This window comes from Chiloscyllium plagiosum, unplaced genomic scaffold, assembly GCF_037043375.1.
Source record: "Chiloscyllium plagiosum isolate Xiang-an unplaced genomic scaffold, Cpla_swu_hap1 HiC_scaffold_36, whole genome shotgun sequence".
In the NCBI taxonomy this organism is placed as follows: Eukaryota; Metazoa; Chordata; class Chondrichthyes; order Orectolobiformes; family Hemiscylliidae; genus Chiloscyllium; species Chiloscyllium plagiosum.
In genome coordinates, this window is record NW_028270174.1 from 29,836,164 (window position 1) to 29,856,211 (window position 20,048).

The 20,048-nt window shown below is 42.2% G+C and overlaps 1 protein-coding gene across 4 annotated transcripts in view; it reads right to left on the reverse strand.

Moving 5' to 3' along the window:
- The window catches only part of maml3 (mastermind-like transcriptional coactivator 3), a 532,876-nt gene that overhangs the window by 194,384 nt on the left and 318,444 nt on the right, over positions 1–20,048 (reverse strand). For all 4 annotated transcript variants that reach the window (XM_043674111.2, XM_043674110.2, XM_043674113.2 and 1 more), the window contains one exon: positions 13,642–15,144. In XM_043674111.2, coding sequence (XP_043530046.2) covers positions 13,642–15,144 — 1,503 coding nt within the window. The remainder of the gene's footprint in view (positions 1–13,641; positions 15,145–20,048) is intronic.

A 20,048-nucleotide genomic window follows, 5' to 3' on the forward strand; every position in this document is an offset into this window, starting at 1 on the left:
TCAATCAGCCATCATGTAAAGCAGCATTCACAACCCCTGCCTCCAGCCCACTCGATTTGTGCTCAAAACACAAATCGCTCCGCAAAGATTGCTCATGGAACCAAAGCACATTGCCACTGCTACGTTTCTCTTGGGAGCAAGATTCATGAAGAGTGAAAAACTCTTGGCCTGAAGACTAAAGGGTTTGTGATTCCAGGCACACTTCTAGACTCCTCAGCACTGGGTTGGGAAAGAGATTTGACGAAAATCTAAAGAGAGGAGAAAAAGTAATAAGAAAATAATGGATCTTGCTTTGGGATAGCTCAGTGGTTAGCACCACTGCCTCACAGCACCAAGGACTCTGGTTTGATTTCACCCTTGGGTGACTATCTGTGTGGAGTTTGCACATTCTCCCAGTGTCTGTGTGGGTTTCCTCCAGGCACTCCAGTTTCTTTCCACAGTCCAAAGCTGTGCAGGTTAGATGGATTGGCCGTGCTAAATTGCCTATAGTTTCCAGGGTTGGCTATGGTGGGTGTGGGTCTACGGGGATGGGGGATAGGTCTGGGTGTGGTGCTCTGCAGAAGGTCAGTGCGGACTCTGGCCAAATAGCCTGCTTCTGCACTGTGTGGATTCCATGTCAAGTCAAAAGGCAATTTCATCATTTTCCCTCTTTCTGAAGAAAGATCATACCAGACTCAAAAGGTTCAGTTTGCTTCCATGTCCACAGATACTGCCAGACCTGCTGAGTTTCTCTAGCACCTCATTCCAGATTTCCAACATCTGCAGTATTTTGCCTTTATCACCACATTGTCATATCGCCTCCATCACATTGTAATTTACTGAGCAACATTTTGAGATGTTTTGGTGTGATTTTGATATTATGATAATCCAAGTATTGTCAGTAATATTTCTGATGCTGTATATCTGTTTATTTGTGTTCATGGACCTTGAACCACAAGCCTACACAAATCTCCTAAATGCTCCCCTACTACTGGACCCACTTGGCCCAACAGTGCATCCTTTTTTGTTGGATTGGACATGTACTGCTTTAGGAAATTCACCCGAACACAAGCTAGGAACACTTATTCAGCACTGTCCCTTATTGTCCGGCTTTGATGCTGTCTTCCTGCAGTGGTGGAGAATGCGGTTCCTGCCTTTTCCTCGACCTTGGAAACCCATGAGCCTGAACCGAACAAAGATGGGCTTTTCCCTAATTTTTTTCATGTATGATTTCTGTTATCGATATGGATACCAGAGTATGGTGACTTAAACATGTCTCATTGTATTTTGTGTAAAAGTGCAAGTGGCAGTAAATTTCTGTTCTATTCTATTTTAAGGCCAGAAGGAATGAATGGTGATATTCCATTCAGTTCTCCAACTCAGTCTGAGCTTTATCAGTAATTGATTCTGCCTTTCTCTCATTTCTCCTCTTACCTGGCCAGAAGTGACAAGGCATCATCTAACGCCATGTACACAGATCTTGTATGGGATTTGATCAGAACTGAGGCAAAGTTAGGTCACAGTATACCACAAGGCAAAGCAGCACATTGATTGATGCCACCCCGTTAACGACACAAGATCCGAAGATTGCATGCCTTGGGTTTAATCGGGATTTCCTCTGGATAGCCTCCCAGCAGACAGACTGAGCCAACCCTTTACAAGCTGATTTCTACAGCACGCGACACACCTGCATGAAGTGCTGCAGGGCACGAGTGTGTAAATGCTGGCTCACTAGGGTACTAATACAGGGAATAGCTGAGCATTCTGGAGTTCATTTGGGTCAAATCAATCCACATTAACTTCCCATCTCAATGCACAGTGAGCTTAACAGAATGCTGTCGAGAGACATTGCACTGTCTGAAAAGCTAGAAGCAGCATGAAGGAATGAAACGACTGTAAATTCTTAGCCCAACCAAGCTTGAACAGACTGGCAGACCCAAAGCCTGCAGCCAAACCTGCTCATGACATAACATGACAATTCAATTGTCCCAGTTTAAACAGGCTCTGCAGGATTGGTTTTGCTAGGATTATCGTTTCCCTTCACAAATAGTTGCATAGAATATCTGATGTCGCTTATTAACCTCTGGCTTTTGTAAGATTAGTGAAAAAAACATTAAAGGATGGGGTGTATATTCAGTAGACAATGTCACCTAATAACCTCACCAAAAGCTGTAAGATTTTGCTCTTGTACAATTTGTTTTATTTGTCTGTTCGTCCCTCACCATCTCCCCAAGAGCAGATTTCTTAATTGCATGCTGGTGGAATATGAACTGGAGTCTTTTTGACATTTGATTCTACCTCCCAGTTATTATGGTGTGAAAGTAAATCTGTTACTTAGTTTAGCTGAACGTGGATTTGTATTGAGTCCAGTTTCGTTCACTAGTATAAAGCAGCATTCAGGTTACCACAGCTCTCCTCCTTCAATTCCAGCACTTCTCTCAATATTATAGCTTCGCACACTCTTCATTAATATTGAATTCCTGTCTCAAATTTTTGAGTGTGGAATGAACTGCTATTATGAAAGTGATAGTTTTAACGCGTTTACTGGAGGACAGTTGCATGCACAAACATCAGATCCATCTTGTTTCATTTTTTAAAGAAATGGCTGCTGCATGACCCAGCAAATGGCATCAATCTGAAACAAAAGCCACCAGGTAGTAACCCTATGCTAAGAGATCGCAGTATTTGATTGACTGCATTTTTTTGTCATCGTTTTGAGCTTTCTTGCCTTGTGACTGGCAATTTGACTGCAGCAGCAGCAGCAGCTTCCTTTGGGACAAACGATGAACTGATTCATGTCTCTGTGGACTCCATTCACTCATTTGGAAAATGTTATACATCGTGAACTTAGTTTGCGTTTAAAATTTTCAACACTGCTCAATCTGTGCACACAAATTTCCACATTGTCCATACCAAGTGTCATTACTGTGTACGTGCCTATATTTGGTGGAAAAGCCTAGAAGGTGCTGTGATGCCAGCTGAAATTTTACACAGAAACAGCAATTCTGCCCAGCAACCAGAAAGCTAGGGGCTGGCCCTGCAAGCTCTGAGGAGATTTCACATTGCTGAGGCAGTTAGGTACAGTTGCTGCTTCTACCCCTTGAGTTAGCATGTGGTACCTCCAGGAGCTGCTGGCCAATCAGAGGGCAAGAAGCTCTTCAGCTCCAGCAGTACCACTCGGAGTGGATGGCCAGTGCTGGGATTGCACAAGAGAGGAGATCTGGAGTGAAGCTCAGAGGGATTAGCATTGCCAGGACCAATCGTGAGGTGGGAAAGGCAGGGGAATGATTGGGCATTGAACCTGAATAGAAGGAAACCAACACACACACACACACACACATAATATAGAGTGGTGCTGGAAAAGCACAGCAGGTCAGGCAGCATCCAAGGAGTGGGAGAATCATTGTTTTGGGCTTCATCAGGCTTATGCCCAAAACAACGATTCTCCAGCTCCTTGGATGCTCCCTGGTCTGTGTTTTTCCAGCACCACACTCTTGACTCTGATCTCCAGCATCTGCAGTCCTCACTTTCTCCACACAAATACTCCAGACAACACCACCCCCCTCCCCACAAACATACACATATACACTTAGGTGGCAATGTGCCAAACTGTTACTGTTCACTTAGATCGTTACTCACCTTACATATCCTAAAGGTAGGCAGCTACCCTCATCCCCCAACACCTTATAACTGGTTCCCAGTTTGGGGAGGGGAATTAAACTTCAACAAGAAACTGCTCAGTGGGATGCTGAATAAACACCAAGGGCTCCTTGCTCAGTCCTTGTCCTACACTGGGAGAAGCTGCTCTCAGCCAAGGTGATGATGAGAACCATCGATAATTTATCCGATATCATTCACTACCCAGGGTCACGTGAAGATGGATCACCTGGATGTTAGTGGAAGCCTATGCGCTTCCAAACCTGAGGAAAAGCCAACACCTTTTGGGAAAGACTGATGTGGAGATGCCAGTATTGGACTGGGGTGGATGAAATCAGAAGTCATATGACACCAGTTTATAGTCCAACTAGTTGGACAATAGCCTGATGTTGTGTGACTTTTGACTTTGGAAAAGATTGGCAATGGAAAAGATTGAAGGGCAAACCAGCAGAGAAAAAGAATCCATGAAAATTGCAAAGAGATCAAATAGAGCAAAAATGCCACTAAAATAAATGTAGAAATTAAAATACCAATGAGAAATCCCGTATATATTGGAATAACCCATTGAATAAAAGCAAAACGAAAAGGCAGAAAGTGTGAAGAAATCCCTAAATATTTCCTGTCGAGTTTGCAAAGGAGCCAAAGGATTAAAAATAGCATAAAAAGATACTATTAAGAAAAAAAAATCTGGTTCCCCCATTGGGCTATTCTGGAGCCATTGGAACGCCATCCTTCCCAATGCCTTTGTCTTTCTCCTTATTGAACACTTTGTTTCCTCTGGCTTTCCTACCATTCAGTCACTACTTCACCACCCATCATTTATTTCAACTTGGTTTCCTATTACTCGGGGTCAATCTTTACCTCTTTAGCCAGTTTCTTTCACCTCCTTCCAACCTTTCACAGCCTTCAATCCTAGGGAACTCTACTTTAGGGCAAGATTGTAACATGTTCAAAATCCTTCCATCTACACAGCGTATAAATCAATATGGCTCCCTTTTGTGCTGCACTTGGTTCACCAAGAGAGTCTTAGCCAAAATGGTAGCATCCTATTCCATCACATGAGATATCCCTGAAGGCTTGTCCAATCCTGGCCTCACTAATTTTCATGTCTGGGAACAGTAATTGATGTTAGCTCCCCCCTTGTAAATTAGCTCTAGTTGCTAATTCCTTGGGGTTACATTTGGAGGCATTCCTCAGTCTTTTTTCCCATAAAGTAAAATTGGTAGTTTACCAATAAAGCTCTGGCATTGTGAGCAGAAATGACTGAGCTGCTCGGTAACTTCTGCAAACGATGGCATGGTTTTCCCCACACTCGAGAGATGTTAATTGTTACATTCGGAATCAACCAAAATGCCCATGGACTGTGGTTTGGTTGCGTTGTAATCGGGAGAGGAGGTAGAGCTCCTTTATTTGGGGCGATGTTTTCTCTGACCAGTGCTGTGGAAATGATCACCTGTTTCATGTTTCCCAACAGCCTTCCTCCAAAAAAATGACAATAAAATGTGCTGTCAAGCAAACAGTTACTACAAATTAATCAAAAAGGATAGTGAAATTGCTTTTTCCTCCCTTCCAGGGAGAGACAGTCATGAAATATAGGAATTAAACTATCTCGAATCAAGCAGGGGACATAAAATCCATAACCCTTTAATACTGTCATTCTTTCCTTTCAGTGGGTGAAACAGAAGAAAAAAATAACAGTAGGAATATCAACAGTGAAAGAGATCAAGTCATGGAGCTGAATTGCAAAGCTCTAACCTAGAATATGAAGCCTGTGCATCACCTTACTTCAGTATCCAATTGCTATCCATTGCATTTCATGTCATTTTGATTGATTCCACATCCTGACATTATTATTAGTGCTCGTTAGGCTCTGCAGCAAGCCAGCTAGTGCATCATCCACCCTTATTTACATGTCAATGTGAAATCTGGCGTGAGGACTTCTGACGCTCTGCATGTTGCTAGGCCCTGAATGCAGCCAAAGATTTACCGTCGGACAAGAACCTAGCTTTAAAATTCTCCCTGGGATGAGTCTCATCTGCGATCACAACACAGATAATCTACCATATTAGTGCCACAAGTCTCAATACTGCACAAGCAATGAGGGGTGCTGAGTAATGCTGTGTCTGCCCACCCATTTGTTAAAATTATAATTGTTACAAAACGTGAGGAAGCCTGATGTAGTAAAATGAAATGACTGGTTTTCGATTGAGGCAGACTGCTAAGCCAAACTCGAGCCTGTGAATGTCTGTAAAATCACAATGCACAGATCATGAACAGCTATCAGCTTCAAATTAGTTATCCCAAAGAAATCAAATGTTCGTCAGGAATTGTGAACTCTACGTGCGGAGCACCAGGACACCAAAGGGAGTTTTATTATGTTCAAGAGAGAATATGATACCATAATTAGAGGATAAAACTATCTTCAACCTCAGGGGGTGGGGTTTAACCAGGACCTGTTAGTTGTATTACACAGGGAATATCAGATATCTAGGACTTACTATGAAGCAATGTCCTCAAACTTAGTTAAATGCAGGGGTTGATTCTCAAATACTCACTGGGAACGAGGCTAGGTGTGGGATTGCTTTGAAAACCACACTCCTAGATGGCATTGCTTTTCCCCAGTAAGGACAGAGATAGGATGGAGCCAGCAACCGATTTACCTCCAAATTAACTGTTTATTCACAAACTGCAGAGAACCAGAAGGAAATGCTCAGAGTTGAGGCCAGGAAATGTGAAGAGTCTGCCACACACGTGTGCTCCACTGTCAGGAGCAATGTGGGAGGCCATTATGTGGCATGACTGACAAATAAAAGTAATGGGAAAATATGGTAGTTCCAAACAGAGCAGGTCAATGAACTTCCTGTTGGTCTTTCAATCATTTGTACGAACTGTGATGTTGCTGGCACTCTGACATCTTGTCTGTTCCATTCTGTAAGCAACAGCAAGCTCTGTAATGGCTGCCATCTGCCTTTGAGCAGGTTGCAATGTCAAGCCGGTTCCTGGCTCTGCTAGTGCCACTGATTCCTCCAAGTTCATTTACTGGCTTATCATTACAAAATCCTTCTCCTTCTTAGGCATTCCGTCATGGTTAAGGATGATATGCTACAGACTGGATTGATACGCAGACACTGGGTTCCCGACACCAGATTGAAAATGGAACACGATGGATTTCAAATAATAAAAACCAGCCTAGTGGGCACTTCTTCATCTGGTACCAGAACCCTGCCTAACTTCTGAACTGCTCCCATGAACCCAGAAAGTAGAGAGCGGGCACACTCACAAATGAAAGAGAACGTCCCCGTTCTCCCAGACAACTGAAGTCTGAGAGAAACACAAGCAGAAGAAAGAGCAACAAGCATGTTGTAAATCCGTTTTAATCTGAGCACTGGATGCGAGGAAATGTGACTAAGTACTTGTTTAGTCAATATGGTGATTTTTGAAGAGCAGTCAATGTTGCAATTTAAGAAAAACAAGTATCCTTTCTCTTTCACCGGAATTTGGGGTGAGAGAGACACCGTGACCTGACTAAACAATAAATGCAGTGAGGCATGAGAGGCCATGATGGGGCCTGTCCTGAAAGAATTGCAAAACACTGATTTAAATTATGTCAGCTGTCTGAATCTTGTGATTAAATTATTGTCCTTTGGGAGGGAGAGACAGAGGGAGGGAGAAACCGAGTAACTACAAGCCTATCATTTTAACCTCAGTCTGGAACGTATTATGAGAGTTAGACTGACTGATCATTTTGACAAGTATCGGACAAAAACTACATGGATTGTGAACATAGTTGAGATTTTTAAGAAGGTACAGTACTGGCGTTGCAGATAGGTAGTTTATGAATGTTGTGTATGTATGTTCTTCCCCAAATGAATCGTAGGATTATTAAAGTCTAGAAGGAGTTCGTTCAACCCATCACTTCCATCTTAGCTTTTTGCAAATGCGATTCACTTTGTCCCAGCCCTGACCTTTTTCCTGTAGCCCTACAAATTTCTTCCCAGTACAGATAATTATCCAATTCTCTTTTGGAAGCAGTGATTGAATCTGCCTCCACCACACCTCAGGCAGATCCTAAGCCCTCCTCCTTTTTGTAAGGTTTCACAGAATAATCTTTCAAAGCAAAATCGGAAATGTAACCTTGTGATACAAGTTGATAATTAATTGGCAAGTGGGAGACAGGATAAAGAAAGCGTGCTTTGATGAGTGAGATGTCACAAGTGGTGCTTTCCAGTGATCTGTGTAGGGCGTCCCAGCTTTTATTAAAGATTTTGACTGGAAATGTCTATATTCATATTTGGAGTTGATGCCAAGAGACAGCAAATTGTGTGGATGTGAGGAGAAAGCTGCAAAGTGACTTTGACATTATATAATATGTAAAGAACAAGGAGCATATTGTCATGTACATATGTATTCTGAGGGACCACATTTTACTGTTGTACTGCAGTCATGTGCCAAGTAACAAAATATCAGTCTACCAGCCAAATGGAGAGATGTAAGGAATATACTCATGGAAAGTGTAGCAATTTTGAGTCTAAAGGGTGTTTACTGTTTAACGTGAACCAGAAGATATACAAGCAGACTAAAGGGGGAAAACTATGGCAAATGGATTTCAATCTGGACAAGTATGAGGTCACTCACTTTGGATCCCAGAAAGACAAATTAGAATACTTAGGAAATGCAAAGGTCCAATGTGATTTGGGTGTCCAGGTACGAAAGTCATTAAAATCCAGTACACAGATGCAGAGTTAATGCCTCAGGTCAATAATCTTTCAATAAAGCTGGGAAAGATCATTGACCTGAAAAACAAACTGCTTCTCATTCCACCGATGCTACCAGATCAATTGATATTTTTTGTTTTTAATCTTGAAAGTAGAGCTAGGCTACTTCGGAGTAAAATTAGGAAGCATTTACTCTCACAGAGAGTATTGGAAATTTGCAACTCAGTTCCCCAAAAATTAGGGTTGGTGGGTCCAGTACAATTGTCAACACAGATTGATACCTGCAGCTTATGAAAAGGCCAGATCAGCAAACATCCATTTGGTGAAACTGACTTGAGGGACCCAAATGGTCTGCTCCTGATCCTTTGCGCAAAATACTTCCACTGGCTCCCCTCACTTTTCATATTGATCTGTACCATATGCCATGCCTAGGTCTCTAATTAATGTCGCTCTCTAGCAGGCCACTCGTGAGGAAGTAGTTCACTTTTACCGACTGACTTTCCTCTCCTGCCAGAATAGCCCAGCTTGTACTGGAAACAGCTGGGGGGAGGAGGCGGCTATGTTACCTCTCCTGCCATGTTGCTCCTCATTGTTTATTGCAGAACTAATGAACATTATTAAAACACAATTTACAATACTGAAATTCAACCTAACATCAATATGGCTTACAATTCTCCTGCATGTATGGATTAATTCCCAATCTTAACTCCCTCCAGATACCTTTTATAGTGCAGGTTATTGGTGTTAGCTATTCCAGAATGCTCCATGTACAAAATGGAACTGATTCCTTTAACTAATCCTTGCAGCTTTGTTCTGATTGGATTTGAGGTGGGGCCAGTTTACAGAAGAAGCAGTTGTTAGTAACCAGAGAATGCAGATTCAAGGCAGTCGGCAAAAAACAACTGGCCAAAAAATTTTTTTTTTCAATTAAGCAGTGAGTTATGATCTCAAATGCTCTGCCTAAAAGGATAGTGAAAACAAATTCAACTGTAGCTTTCAAAAGGAAATTGGATATCTGCCACAGGCATAAACACAGGGTATTATAGAGCATCAGAGGGTTTGGTTATTACTTCTGCAATTAACACAGGATATCACTACAGGCATTGTACAGGGTATTACTGCTGCCATTAACATTGGACATAGCTCTAGATATTAGCATGGGATATTACTTCAGCCACTATGACAGGACATTACTCCAAAGATCAGCATTGGGTATTACACAATATTGCTATAAAATCAACATGCAATATTACAGCAGACATTAACATTAGATATTTCTGCTGACATTAACATCAGGTATTATCACAGCTATTGATATAAAACATTACTATAGGGCTTAATATAGATTATTACAACAGGCAACATCAGGTGGGAGTCGATAGATCAGTTGGTTAAAGGCTAGCGTGTGGTTCAGAATAACATTAACAGCGCAGGCTGTTCAATTCCTGTTCCAGTTGAAGTAGCCTTGGGACCATACTCTGTGTCCTGCACAGAAAGTGGATGGCAATGGTAAACTACCAATGACAGAAGCTGCCAAGGAAGCGGTTCAGGGTGAAGCATTACCAAATGATACAGCTACAGGTAGAGAGTACATGCATAAATTAACAACAGGATATTACTACAGACATCAGCACAAGATACCATGCCAGACAGTAACAAACCTTGCATTTATAAAATGGTTTTAAAAGTGCAAAATACCCCAACTTATTCACAGGAGTGTTATCAAAAAAGAGAAATATAAGAAAACATATGATGAGATGAGTCAATGAGTTAGGCTTTAAGGAGAGAATTCAAAAAGGAGAGAAAGGTGAAACAGAGAATTGAGGTGCTTAGGAGGCAGAAGGCTGAAGGCACCCCCATCAGTAATGGAGCCATTAAGATTACAGAGATTCATGAATCACCTAGTGTGGAAGCAGGTCATTCGGTGCATCGAGTCCACACCGACCCTCCAAAGAGCGTCCCACCCAGACCCACCCCCCCCCCCCCCCCCCCCCCCCCACCCTATCCCTGTGACCTTGCATTTCCCATGGCTAATCCACTTAGCCTGCACATCCCTGGACACATTGGCCAATCCACCTAACCTGCACATCTTTGGAGTGTGTGGAGGAAACGCAGACACGGGGAGAATGTGCAAACTCCACATACATGGTCGCTCGAGGCAGGAATTAAACCCGGGTCCTGGCGCTGTGAGACAGTGGTGACAACTACTGAGCCACTATGACACCCCATGCAAGAGGCCACAATTCAAGAAGCAACAGAGATCTTTGATGTTTGTACTGGTGGATAAGCAGAGGAATTGTAAATATGAAGGAGAAATTTAAAATCAAGGTTTTAATGGGTTTGAGAACAAAGGGAGGTCAACAATTAGAGGAGTGAGTAATACATGAAGTTAGAAACAGCAACATTTTGGACAAGTTCAGGTTTGTGGAAAATGAAAAAATGAGGTTGATAAGAAAAACATTGGAGCAGTTAGGTTTAGGGGTTGCAAAGGTATAAATGAGAATTTCAGCTCGAGCTGAGATAGGGACACATTTGGGTGACGCTAGAAGTGCAAACCAATTGGCTTGATGATGGACTAGAAATGTGTCCAAAACACAACTAGGCCTCAAACAAAACAAAACCCCAGTCCAACACCGGCATCTCCGATTCAAACAAAACAGTTTGACTCGGTCACCAGGGAGCAGGATAGAGTTAGTCACTAAGGGAGAGAGTATATCATGACAGGCATTAGAATAGGATCTTACATTAAGCAGATATTGCGAAAAGTAATGTCATCTTAAAACAAAATTGGCAAGCTATTCAGGAACATATGCATAGAAATTGAACTTTGTTGAGATGCGATTTTAATTTGGGGAACCAGATTTCATGGGCAAAGCTCATCTGAAAATCCTCCAAGGTGCAACTGGGCTGAACTCATTAGATATTTAAATGAAATATGTAATATCTGCTTCAGGTCTCCTTGCTGAAATTAGATTGAGATGAACCCTGAGGATTATTCCGTAGAGGATAAGATGGTTTTAAATTTCATTGTTGTGGAGGCAAGAATACTAAGACTGTTCCTGTAATGCCACAGCATCCTTCATCCTCAGGAGTGGCTGGAAATATACTCAATACAAAGGAAGATGCTTGTGGTTGTTAGGGACATATTATCCCAGTCACGAGGCATCGTTGCAGGACCTCCTCAATGTAGAGTCCTTCCAGCATTTTCAGCTGCTTCATCAATACCTTTCCTTCCTACACAAGGTCAGAAGTGGGATTAGATTAGATTACTTACAGTGTGGAAACAGGCCCTTCGGCCCAACAAGTCCACACTGACCCTCCGAAGAGCAACCCACCCAGACCCATTCCCCTACATTTACCACTTCACCTAATACTACGGGAAATTTAGCATGGCCAATTCACCTAACCTGCACATCTTTGGACTGTGGGAGGAAACATGAGCACCCGGAGGAAACCCATGCAGACACGGGGAAAATGTGCAAACTTCACACAGACAGTTGCCCAAGGCAGGAACTGAACCCGGGTCTCTGGCGCTGTGAGGCAGCAGTGCTAACCACTGTGCCACCGTGCCGCCCATGTTTGCTGGTGATTGTGTTCAGTTGTATTCATAACTCCTCAGATAATGAACCCTGCAAGATCTGGGCAATATTCTGGTTTGGTTCATAACTAGAAGTACAATTCAATCAGTCACACAACTATTGGGAAATGACTAACTCCAACAAGACAGAATCCAAGCATGTTCTCTCAACAGTTAACTGCATCACCTTCCATATCTGGGGGGAGTTATTATTGATCAGAAACTTATGAGATATGAGAGGCATTGATTGTTCAAATCTTTTCCACAGAGGGCATAAATTTAATGTCAGGGGTTTAGAGGGTATCTAAGGAAAGATTTTTTCACCCAGAAGATGGTGGAAGTATTGAATGCACAAGCCAGAGAGGGTGGTGGAGGCAGATACTCTCACAACATTGAAGAAACATCTGGATGACTACTTAAAATGTGAGGGCATAGTAGGCTATGGATCAAATGCGGGTAAATGGGGTTAGTATCGTTTGGTGTTTGTTGGTTGGCCTAGACATGGTGGACTGAAGGGCCTGTTTCTGTGCTGTATTACTCTGGTGTATTTATACTTCCAATTTCTCTTGATTTTTCTTATATTCCTGTAAATTTCAAAGCACCTGGAACATATTCAGCTAACAATCTTGCAACAGACTATGAATCCCATTCAAGAATATTTGTCACTCATTTGAGACTTTTATGCACTTCATCTACAAACATTTATTTCCATTCTTCAGAGAGTGACTGAAATCTAAAGACCAATGGAACTTCTAAGAAATCAATATTTGAAGCAGAGGATATAATGCAGTGGGGAGAGAGTGGAACAATGGGATTCATTTGGATGTGTTCTGGCAAAGAGTTGGCATACAGACACAATGGAACAAATGGTCTTGTGTCAGTGGTCATAATTAGATAAGGCGTGATTCTATAGCTAATAGAGATGTGAGCTATTATTGCAGCCAACAATACGAATTTGGTGATTTGTAGCGTTATTTATACTGCTAAGTTACACAGCTAATAGCTACTCAAAACATGAAATGTTTAAAAAGTAATGAACAGTCTCTTTACAGACTTCAGACCTGTAATTCTGCTTGTTAAATCAAGGATATTGTGACATTGCAAATAAGGAGTATCAGATTTGACCATCATGCCTCCTCAGTGTTAACTCCTTTAGTCTTGTAACTGTGATAGAAGTGATCAGAAAACTAGAAGAAACTTTTACACTTGAACAAATAAAAGTATGCTTACAGAACAAACATCACCGTGCATGCATGATTAAACAGTCCACTACAGTTTGGACAATAATTAACAGAACATGGACACAAGTGAGTATACCAGATCTCAAACTGAGGCCTACATTTTGCTGCAGGTTTTAATCACACATTGTTCACTGGTTACACTTCTTTATCTTTGAGAGTTTGTAAAGGCAAATTGTTCTCAGCACATTTCCTTATTTAACACAAAATATATAAAATGCCTCCAAAGCAAAGCTTGAAGCAAGAAATTACTCAGTTTAGATCAGTTTTCCTCAGGACCCCTGAAGTTGGAATCAAGAAACCTTACAAAAAATATGCACACCATCTAATATAAGATCAATTAAAATATTGGACATAACCAAATTATCAAATTTACATCACATCAATTTGAAAGAACTGGAATTAGGGAAATCATCAGACTGTAAAAGCATCCACCTTGCCAACATCTAAAAATCAATTTTCTCTGCTCACTTACCGGACCATGGCTTGGCAGTGTTCCATAAGGTATTGTCGGGGGTAGTAGTCCTTTCTGCTTCATTAACAGCAAACGCTTCTGCTCCTCGCTAATATGAGAAGCCTGAGATTGAACATGTGGCTGCTGTTGTGGCAAGTAGGGCATCATGGGAGCTTTGTTCTGATTAGCCATAGGTGGGGTCATTCTCTGGCCCACAGGCTCGATATTATAATGAGACAGTGGCTTAGTGTTAGCATACGAAAGCATAGGCTGTTTGTTCACAGAGGTCTGCCCTATCGTATTTGGCTGTTGATTCATTATGTTCATGGGGTTTTGTGAGAGGTAGTTATTCATGGCCTTCTGAGGGTTGTTTGTCATAGTAGGCACCATAGGCTTTTGGTTATTAAAGGCCTGTGGGTACATCATCGGGCTATTTGGTTTGTCTGGATTAAAACGCCCTGCGAAAGGACTGTGTGGTGGGGCTGCAGATGACCAGCTGGGTGTTGGGTTCTGCTGGTGTGGCTGCGTGTGCTGCTGCTTTTGTTGCAACAGCATAGCTCTTTGCTGTTGCTGAGCTGCCATTTGTTTTAACTGCTCAGCTCGAGAAAGATCAGAACCACTTGACTGAAGAGTTCCTGGCCCAGAGCCCGGCCCTGGACCCTGTCCTGACCCTGACCCAGAAGATGTAGTTAACAAAAAGCCATTTCCAGACCTTGCATGTGCTTGACTTTGATTTGGAGTTTGCTGCTGGGGTTGGCTCACAGATGTTACTGGTGAAGTGGCGGGAGCAGAAAGGGATGAAATACTTGACACAGAGGACACACTAGAAACTGTAGAGACATTAGAAAATGGAGGACCTGACGAAGATGGCCTAACTTGCGGAGATCCCATCGACATCTGATTAAAAGGAGACTGGCACATCTCACTCTTTATATTTGAATTTTCTGGTGGGATTGGGGTCTGTGACGCGGGTCTGATAATCTCCATCTCCTTCTTTTCATCAAAATCCTCATTAAATAGATCATGCATGTCATCTTCTGGAACTGTGCTCGTTAGTTCATCAATTAATTCCTGCCATTCTTGCTCATTAAGATTAATATCAGAGAACAGTTTATTCTGATGGAGAAGAGAAGCATCTGATGAGTCCATGCAACCTGGATCATCGATTGGCTCTTGTTTAAGTTCCTTGGTTAAGATTATGTTGAAGTCATCTTCGTCTCTGGTGCCATTGGCCTGCAGGTTCAATCTGGCATGTCTGCTCTCTTTGCTTATGTCATCAAAGCCAGTCACATTATTTCCGCTGGTTGGTATCTGCAATGATGACTTTATGTCAAGTTGATGCAGAGGAGAGACTGAAGGCATGGGGATCTTACTCGACAGGGTGTTGCTGTGGTCTAACCCAAGCCCATCTTTTCGGACTCGCTTGCTGCTTGGAGAGAAGCTGCTGTCAGAAACTCCATTTTGCAGGTCACCATTTAATGGGGAACGTGCTCCTTCAAGTTTCCTCTTTACAGTTTCTTGAAGCTTTAAGAGGAACATAAAAAAAAATTAATTATTAAGAGTCTTCATGATGCATTAAGAGCACAAAAAAGCAATTCTATATCATACAAACTTGTGATCATACACAGTTGAACTCAAATTACTGCGAAATTTGGAGTAAGAGGGAAGCATTTTAATTTTATTGCGTTTTCTCTTTTGAAGTTAGTTTCCCGTCACAAGTGACTATTCAACTAGGGTCACTTTAAAATGGATGGGACAAAGTGGTCTATCCCTCTCTTCAAGGTTGAATTCTGTTGGGTTTGGGGCTTCTGTCAATCCCTCAACAGCTGTCTCAGCCCGGGCTGCTTTAATTAGTATAAATGGCAGGGGGTGGGGGGCAACTGGTGGATTCTGGCTCATGGGTGGAGTGCAAGTGTGAAAACAAGGAAAGATCCAAGAATACAGGGCTGACAAAGAGGTGAAGATGCTGCTACAGGGCATTCTTCTGCAAAGTGGTTGCATCAAGACTACAACAGAAATGCCTGAGGCACCTGTTCACCAAGGCACTCCTGCGGGATACCTTTCAGGTGGGTATGGAGATCAGGAAAATTATCCAGGGATTTGGGCTCTTTACACACAGACATTAATCTTCCACCTTCCACCATAACCCCCTCCACCCCACACACACCAACCCCGTCAGAGAGAGAGAGAGAGAGAGAGAGAACTTCTATCTCTTAACTTTTATCCTCAATGGTGAGGAAGGAGGGAAATCCCCATCAGGCAGCTAGTCAACAATAGCCCCATATTCCAGACACTCTCTACAGACTGTCTATTCAGTACCAGAATTATTTTAAACAGTGTCAGTATTTAGATAAAGCTGCAGTAAATTACTCCAAAATAGTCATCTTTAGACGTGTAAGTTCTATATTCTTAAGATTCCCAACCAACTGTTAAATTCCATTCACTACTTGCTATTAAAATTTATGAAAATTGTTTGTTTTTAATTTCTCCAGCCATACTTGCTCCTCCACTTCCTTTTCCTTACCTATCCCTCCCAGACAAGCCAGCTCACACAGCCCCTTTGTAGACCGACTCTTGAACATAGCAACTCATTCGCGAATGTAAAACTTTTGAAAATTTGGTTGTTTTAGCAAAATAAAACATTTAAAGCTTAGCAGATGGCTTTACTTTATTTATACTCAGGTCCAGTGTTTCTTTAGCTAGAATTTGAGAGTGGAGGGAAATAGATCCTTAGCATTTTTTCCTTCATTGAAGTTACATCGACAAAGAACCTGTGTTCGATTCCTGTATGCAAATATTTATTATTTACTTCTAACATCAAGAAGCCAACATTGTGGAAATGCGAAAGAGCATCAAGACAGAAAGGACACATATAAAACAGTGGCTAAGGAAATGCACAGGGCGTTTACTTCTCTTTTATATAAATTATTAGATTTAATTTGCAAAGCTGATTTGGGATATTTCTTTGTGATAGCTTTTATCTTTGTGTTTTAGCTAAATAAATATGGTTCAGCAGGAAGCTGAGGTATGGGACTAATGTTTAGTGGGCATTTAGAGTTAATTAGATTAGATTCCCTACAATGTGGAAACAGACCCTTTGGCCCAACAAGTCCACACCGACCCTCCGAAGAGTAACCCACCCAGACCCATTTCCCTCTGACTAATGCATCTAACATTATGGGCAATTTAGCATGGCCAATTCACCTGGCCTGTACATCTTTGGACTGTGGGAGGAAACCGGAGCACCCGGAGGAAACCCACGCAGACACGGGGAGAATGTGCGAACCAAACCTGGGTCCTTGGTGCTGTGAGGCAGCAGTGCTAACCACTGAGCCACCATGCCGCCCAGTTGCATGCACTGATTTGTTAGTTGAATCAGTTGAAGAATAGCCCAGCCAGGAAGAGAATCATAGAGTTTCTACAGTGTGAAAGCAGACCATTCAGCTCATCGAGTCCACCATGACCCTCCAAATAGCATTCCACCCAGACCAATACCTGTACTCTATCCCTGTAGCGCTGCCTTTCCCATGGCTAATCCACCTAGGCTGCACGTCCGTGGACACTGTGGACAATTTGGCATTGCCAATCCACCTAACCTGCATATCAGTGGACCGGGAGAATATGAAAATGCCACGCAGACAGTCGCCCGAAGGTGGATTCCAACCCGGATCCCTGGCACTGTGAGACAGCAGTGCTGCCCACTCAGCCACTGTGCTGCCCCATTTCAAGACAACGGATCCCTTCCCTCCTTCCTTTCCCCGGCTCCTCAGTTTTCATTGAATTCTTGGTGGCAAAGTTGTGCAGCATGCAGCAGACCACTACAAGTCTTGTCATGCACATTGGCAAATACAGCACGGTAGTGCAAGCAGCAAAATACCCCAAATGATTGCTCATATTTTGTTGGGATAGCATTCCTCTTATTATATGCCTACATATGAGTTATACAGCACAGCCATCAGTCAAATGTTCAGGGGATAGCTCTTGTCTTCTCATCACCACCCTCCCGTTTGTTGTGGAGGCTCAAATGTTGAATGAAACCAACCTCCAACCTAACTGCTGTCGTATAGCGAGCTTTGGTCTACAAGATGTGGTTATACTCAGGATCATCGAGCTGAACACCAAGGAAATGGAAAACCCAATGTTTGTGATGCATCTCAGAATGGATGTCAGGTCATTGGAGAGACTCAGTGGCTCAGTGCCTCACAGCACCACGGCCTCGGGTGACTGCGTAGAGTTTGCTCATTCTCCCAGTGTCTGCGTGGGTTTTCTCCGGGTGCTCCGGTTTCTTCCCACACTCCAAAGATGTGCAGGTCAGGTGAATTGGCCAAAGCTAAATTGCCCATTGTGTTCAGTGCATTAGTCAGAGGGAAATGGGTCTGGATGGGTTACTCTTCAGAGGGTTGGTATGGACTTGTTGGGCCAAATGGCCTGTTTCCACACTGTAGGGAATCTAATCTAATTTACAAAGCAGTGAGCAAGCAGTCTACATATGGGGAACCCTAATCCTCATGAAGTTGCTTGCTCCGCTTGTTTCTCTCTCACAAGAGCAAATAAAGTGTATTCAGCTCTACTTGGATACAGAGCTTCAATCATGTATCCTATGCAACAAGAAGTTGATGAGAAAAGGGCAAACTAAATTCAGAGTGGTCAGGAATGTATAAAAACACTGGAAGAGCTTTGAATAGCCCTTAAAAAAGGAGCGTAAACCTTGGTGGTTTAGAGACAGGAGCCATTATCACATGGAATATAAAAATAACAGAGGCACTGAAGAAATATTTGAGTCTGTCATCAAAGCAGAAGACATAATTTGTATACCAAAAATACAGGCCATTAGGAATGAAGAATTTGGAATAATTACTATTAGCAGACAAAAAGTATCAGACAAACGTAAGGAGCTAAAAGCCAATAAGTCAGAATGTGATGACTTACACCCTGGGGTTCGAAAGGGGGTTGCTGCAGAAATAGTGGAGGCCCTAGATTTTGAAAAATCCCTTACTGAAGCAACCCCAGCAGGTTTGAAGTTAGCAAATGTAATGTCACTCTTCAAGAAAGAAGGATGTAAAAAAGAATCAGGCACCAAGCTGTCAAAAAAAGATGGAATTAATGAGGAAACAAGTCTTTATAAATACCCTTCAAAGAAGTATGATCAAACAGAATCAAAATGGTTTTATGAAGATAAGCCATGTTTGAAAAATGTTTTAATTGTTTTGAAGATGTAACTAGAAGGCTAGATATTGGGGAGCCAGTGGATGCAATATCCTTGAACTTCCAAAGGTATTTAATAAGGTGTCACATAAAAACAAAGGACAGGCAGGGGCTCTTGCAGATGAGAGTAATGTGTCGCATAAATGGAGCAGTGGTAAATAGGCAGGAAGCACAGTGAGCATTTGTAAGGTAGCAGGCTATATCCAGTTCAGTGCCACAATGATCAATGTGAGGTCCTCCTATATTTACAATCCATATTAATCGATCCAAGTTTGCTGACAATATAAAGCACAAGTCTGGATTCAATGCAAGGAAGCTGCATCCACTTGCCCTTCTATTTTCAAAATGTTGACAAATGAACCTAGTGTGGTATTCATAAAGAAACAGCAGACTTAATAGACACTGGGAACTTTACAGTAGGGTTAAATTTACTTAATTTAGTGGGGTGGGGGGAGATGGCAGTAAAATCTGGAATACAATACATTACTGGAACACTGCAGTACTGATTGACGGTACAGACCTGAGAACTGTTCTCTGCACCCCACCCTTCTCGATGCATTTGAAGGAGAACAAAAGCAAGTGGCAGGAAAAATGACTTTTATGTTATCTGTCACAAAAATTCCTTTAACTAGCCCAAGGTTTTGGCAGAATCAGATACTGTGTCTACATTTCTCCAGGACCAAAACAGCATTATTCACAAGCACTGAATTATGAAAGCTCTCTGGAGGCTCTGCACATCTCTGTCATACCACTGGCACACTCCTACAGGCCTTGCAGACTCCTTAACTTGGACTGTCATTCATTAGTTATTGTATCCAAACTAGGTTAGTTTCCTTTATAAGAGATTTTGTGCTACACTTAGATTCGTTCTTGTAAGCCTCTGCTGAAACTATATTATAGCTCTTAAAAGGATACTATTTTCTTGCAAAATTGTTTTGGCAAACCTGTAACTTGTTTGTTTGCAAACACTTACAATGATGATGCAGATTGCATTTAAACACATTACCACCTCTCTTGAAAGCGATACCATATGCCGAAAAGGAGGCGTTTCATCTCTCTCCCCCAAAACAGGTTTGCTAAATACTTCTTCATGAACACAATGCTTCTTTATTAGCTCAACAGCAAAACAAGACCAAAAATATCTGGCATGAATGGGATCTCTGATGTATGAGCTCTGCTTGCTCCTGGGTCATGTGGTCTACAAAACTCAAGGGCAGTGTTGT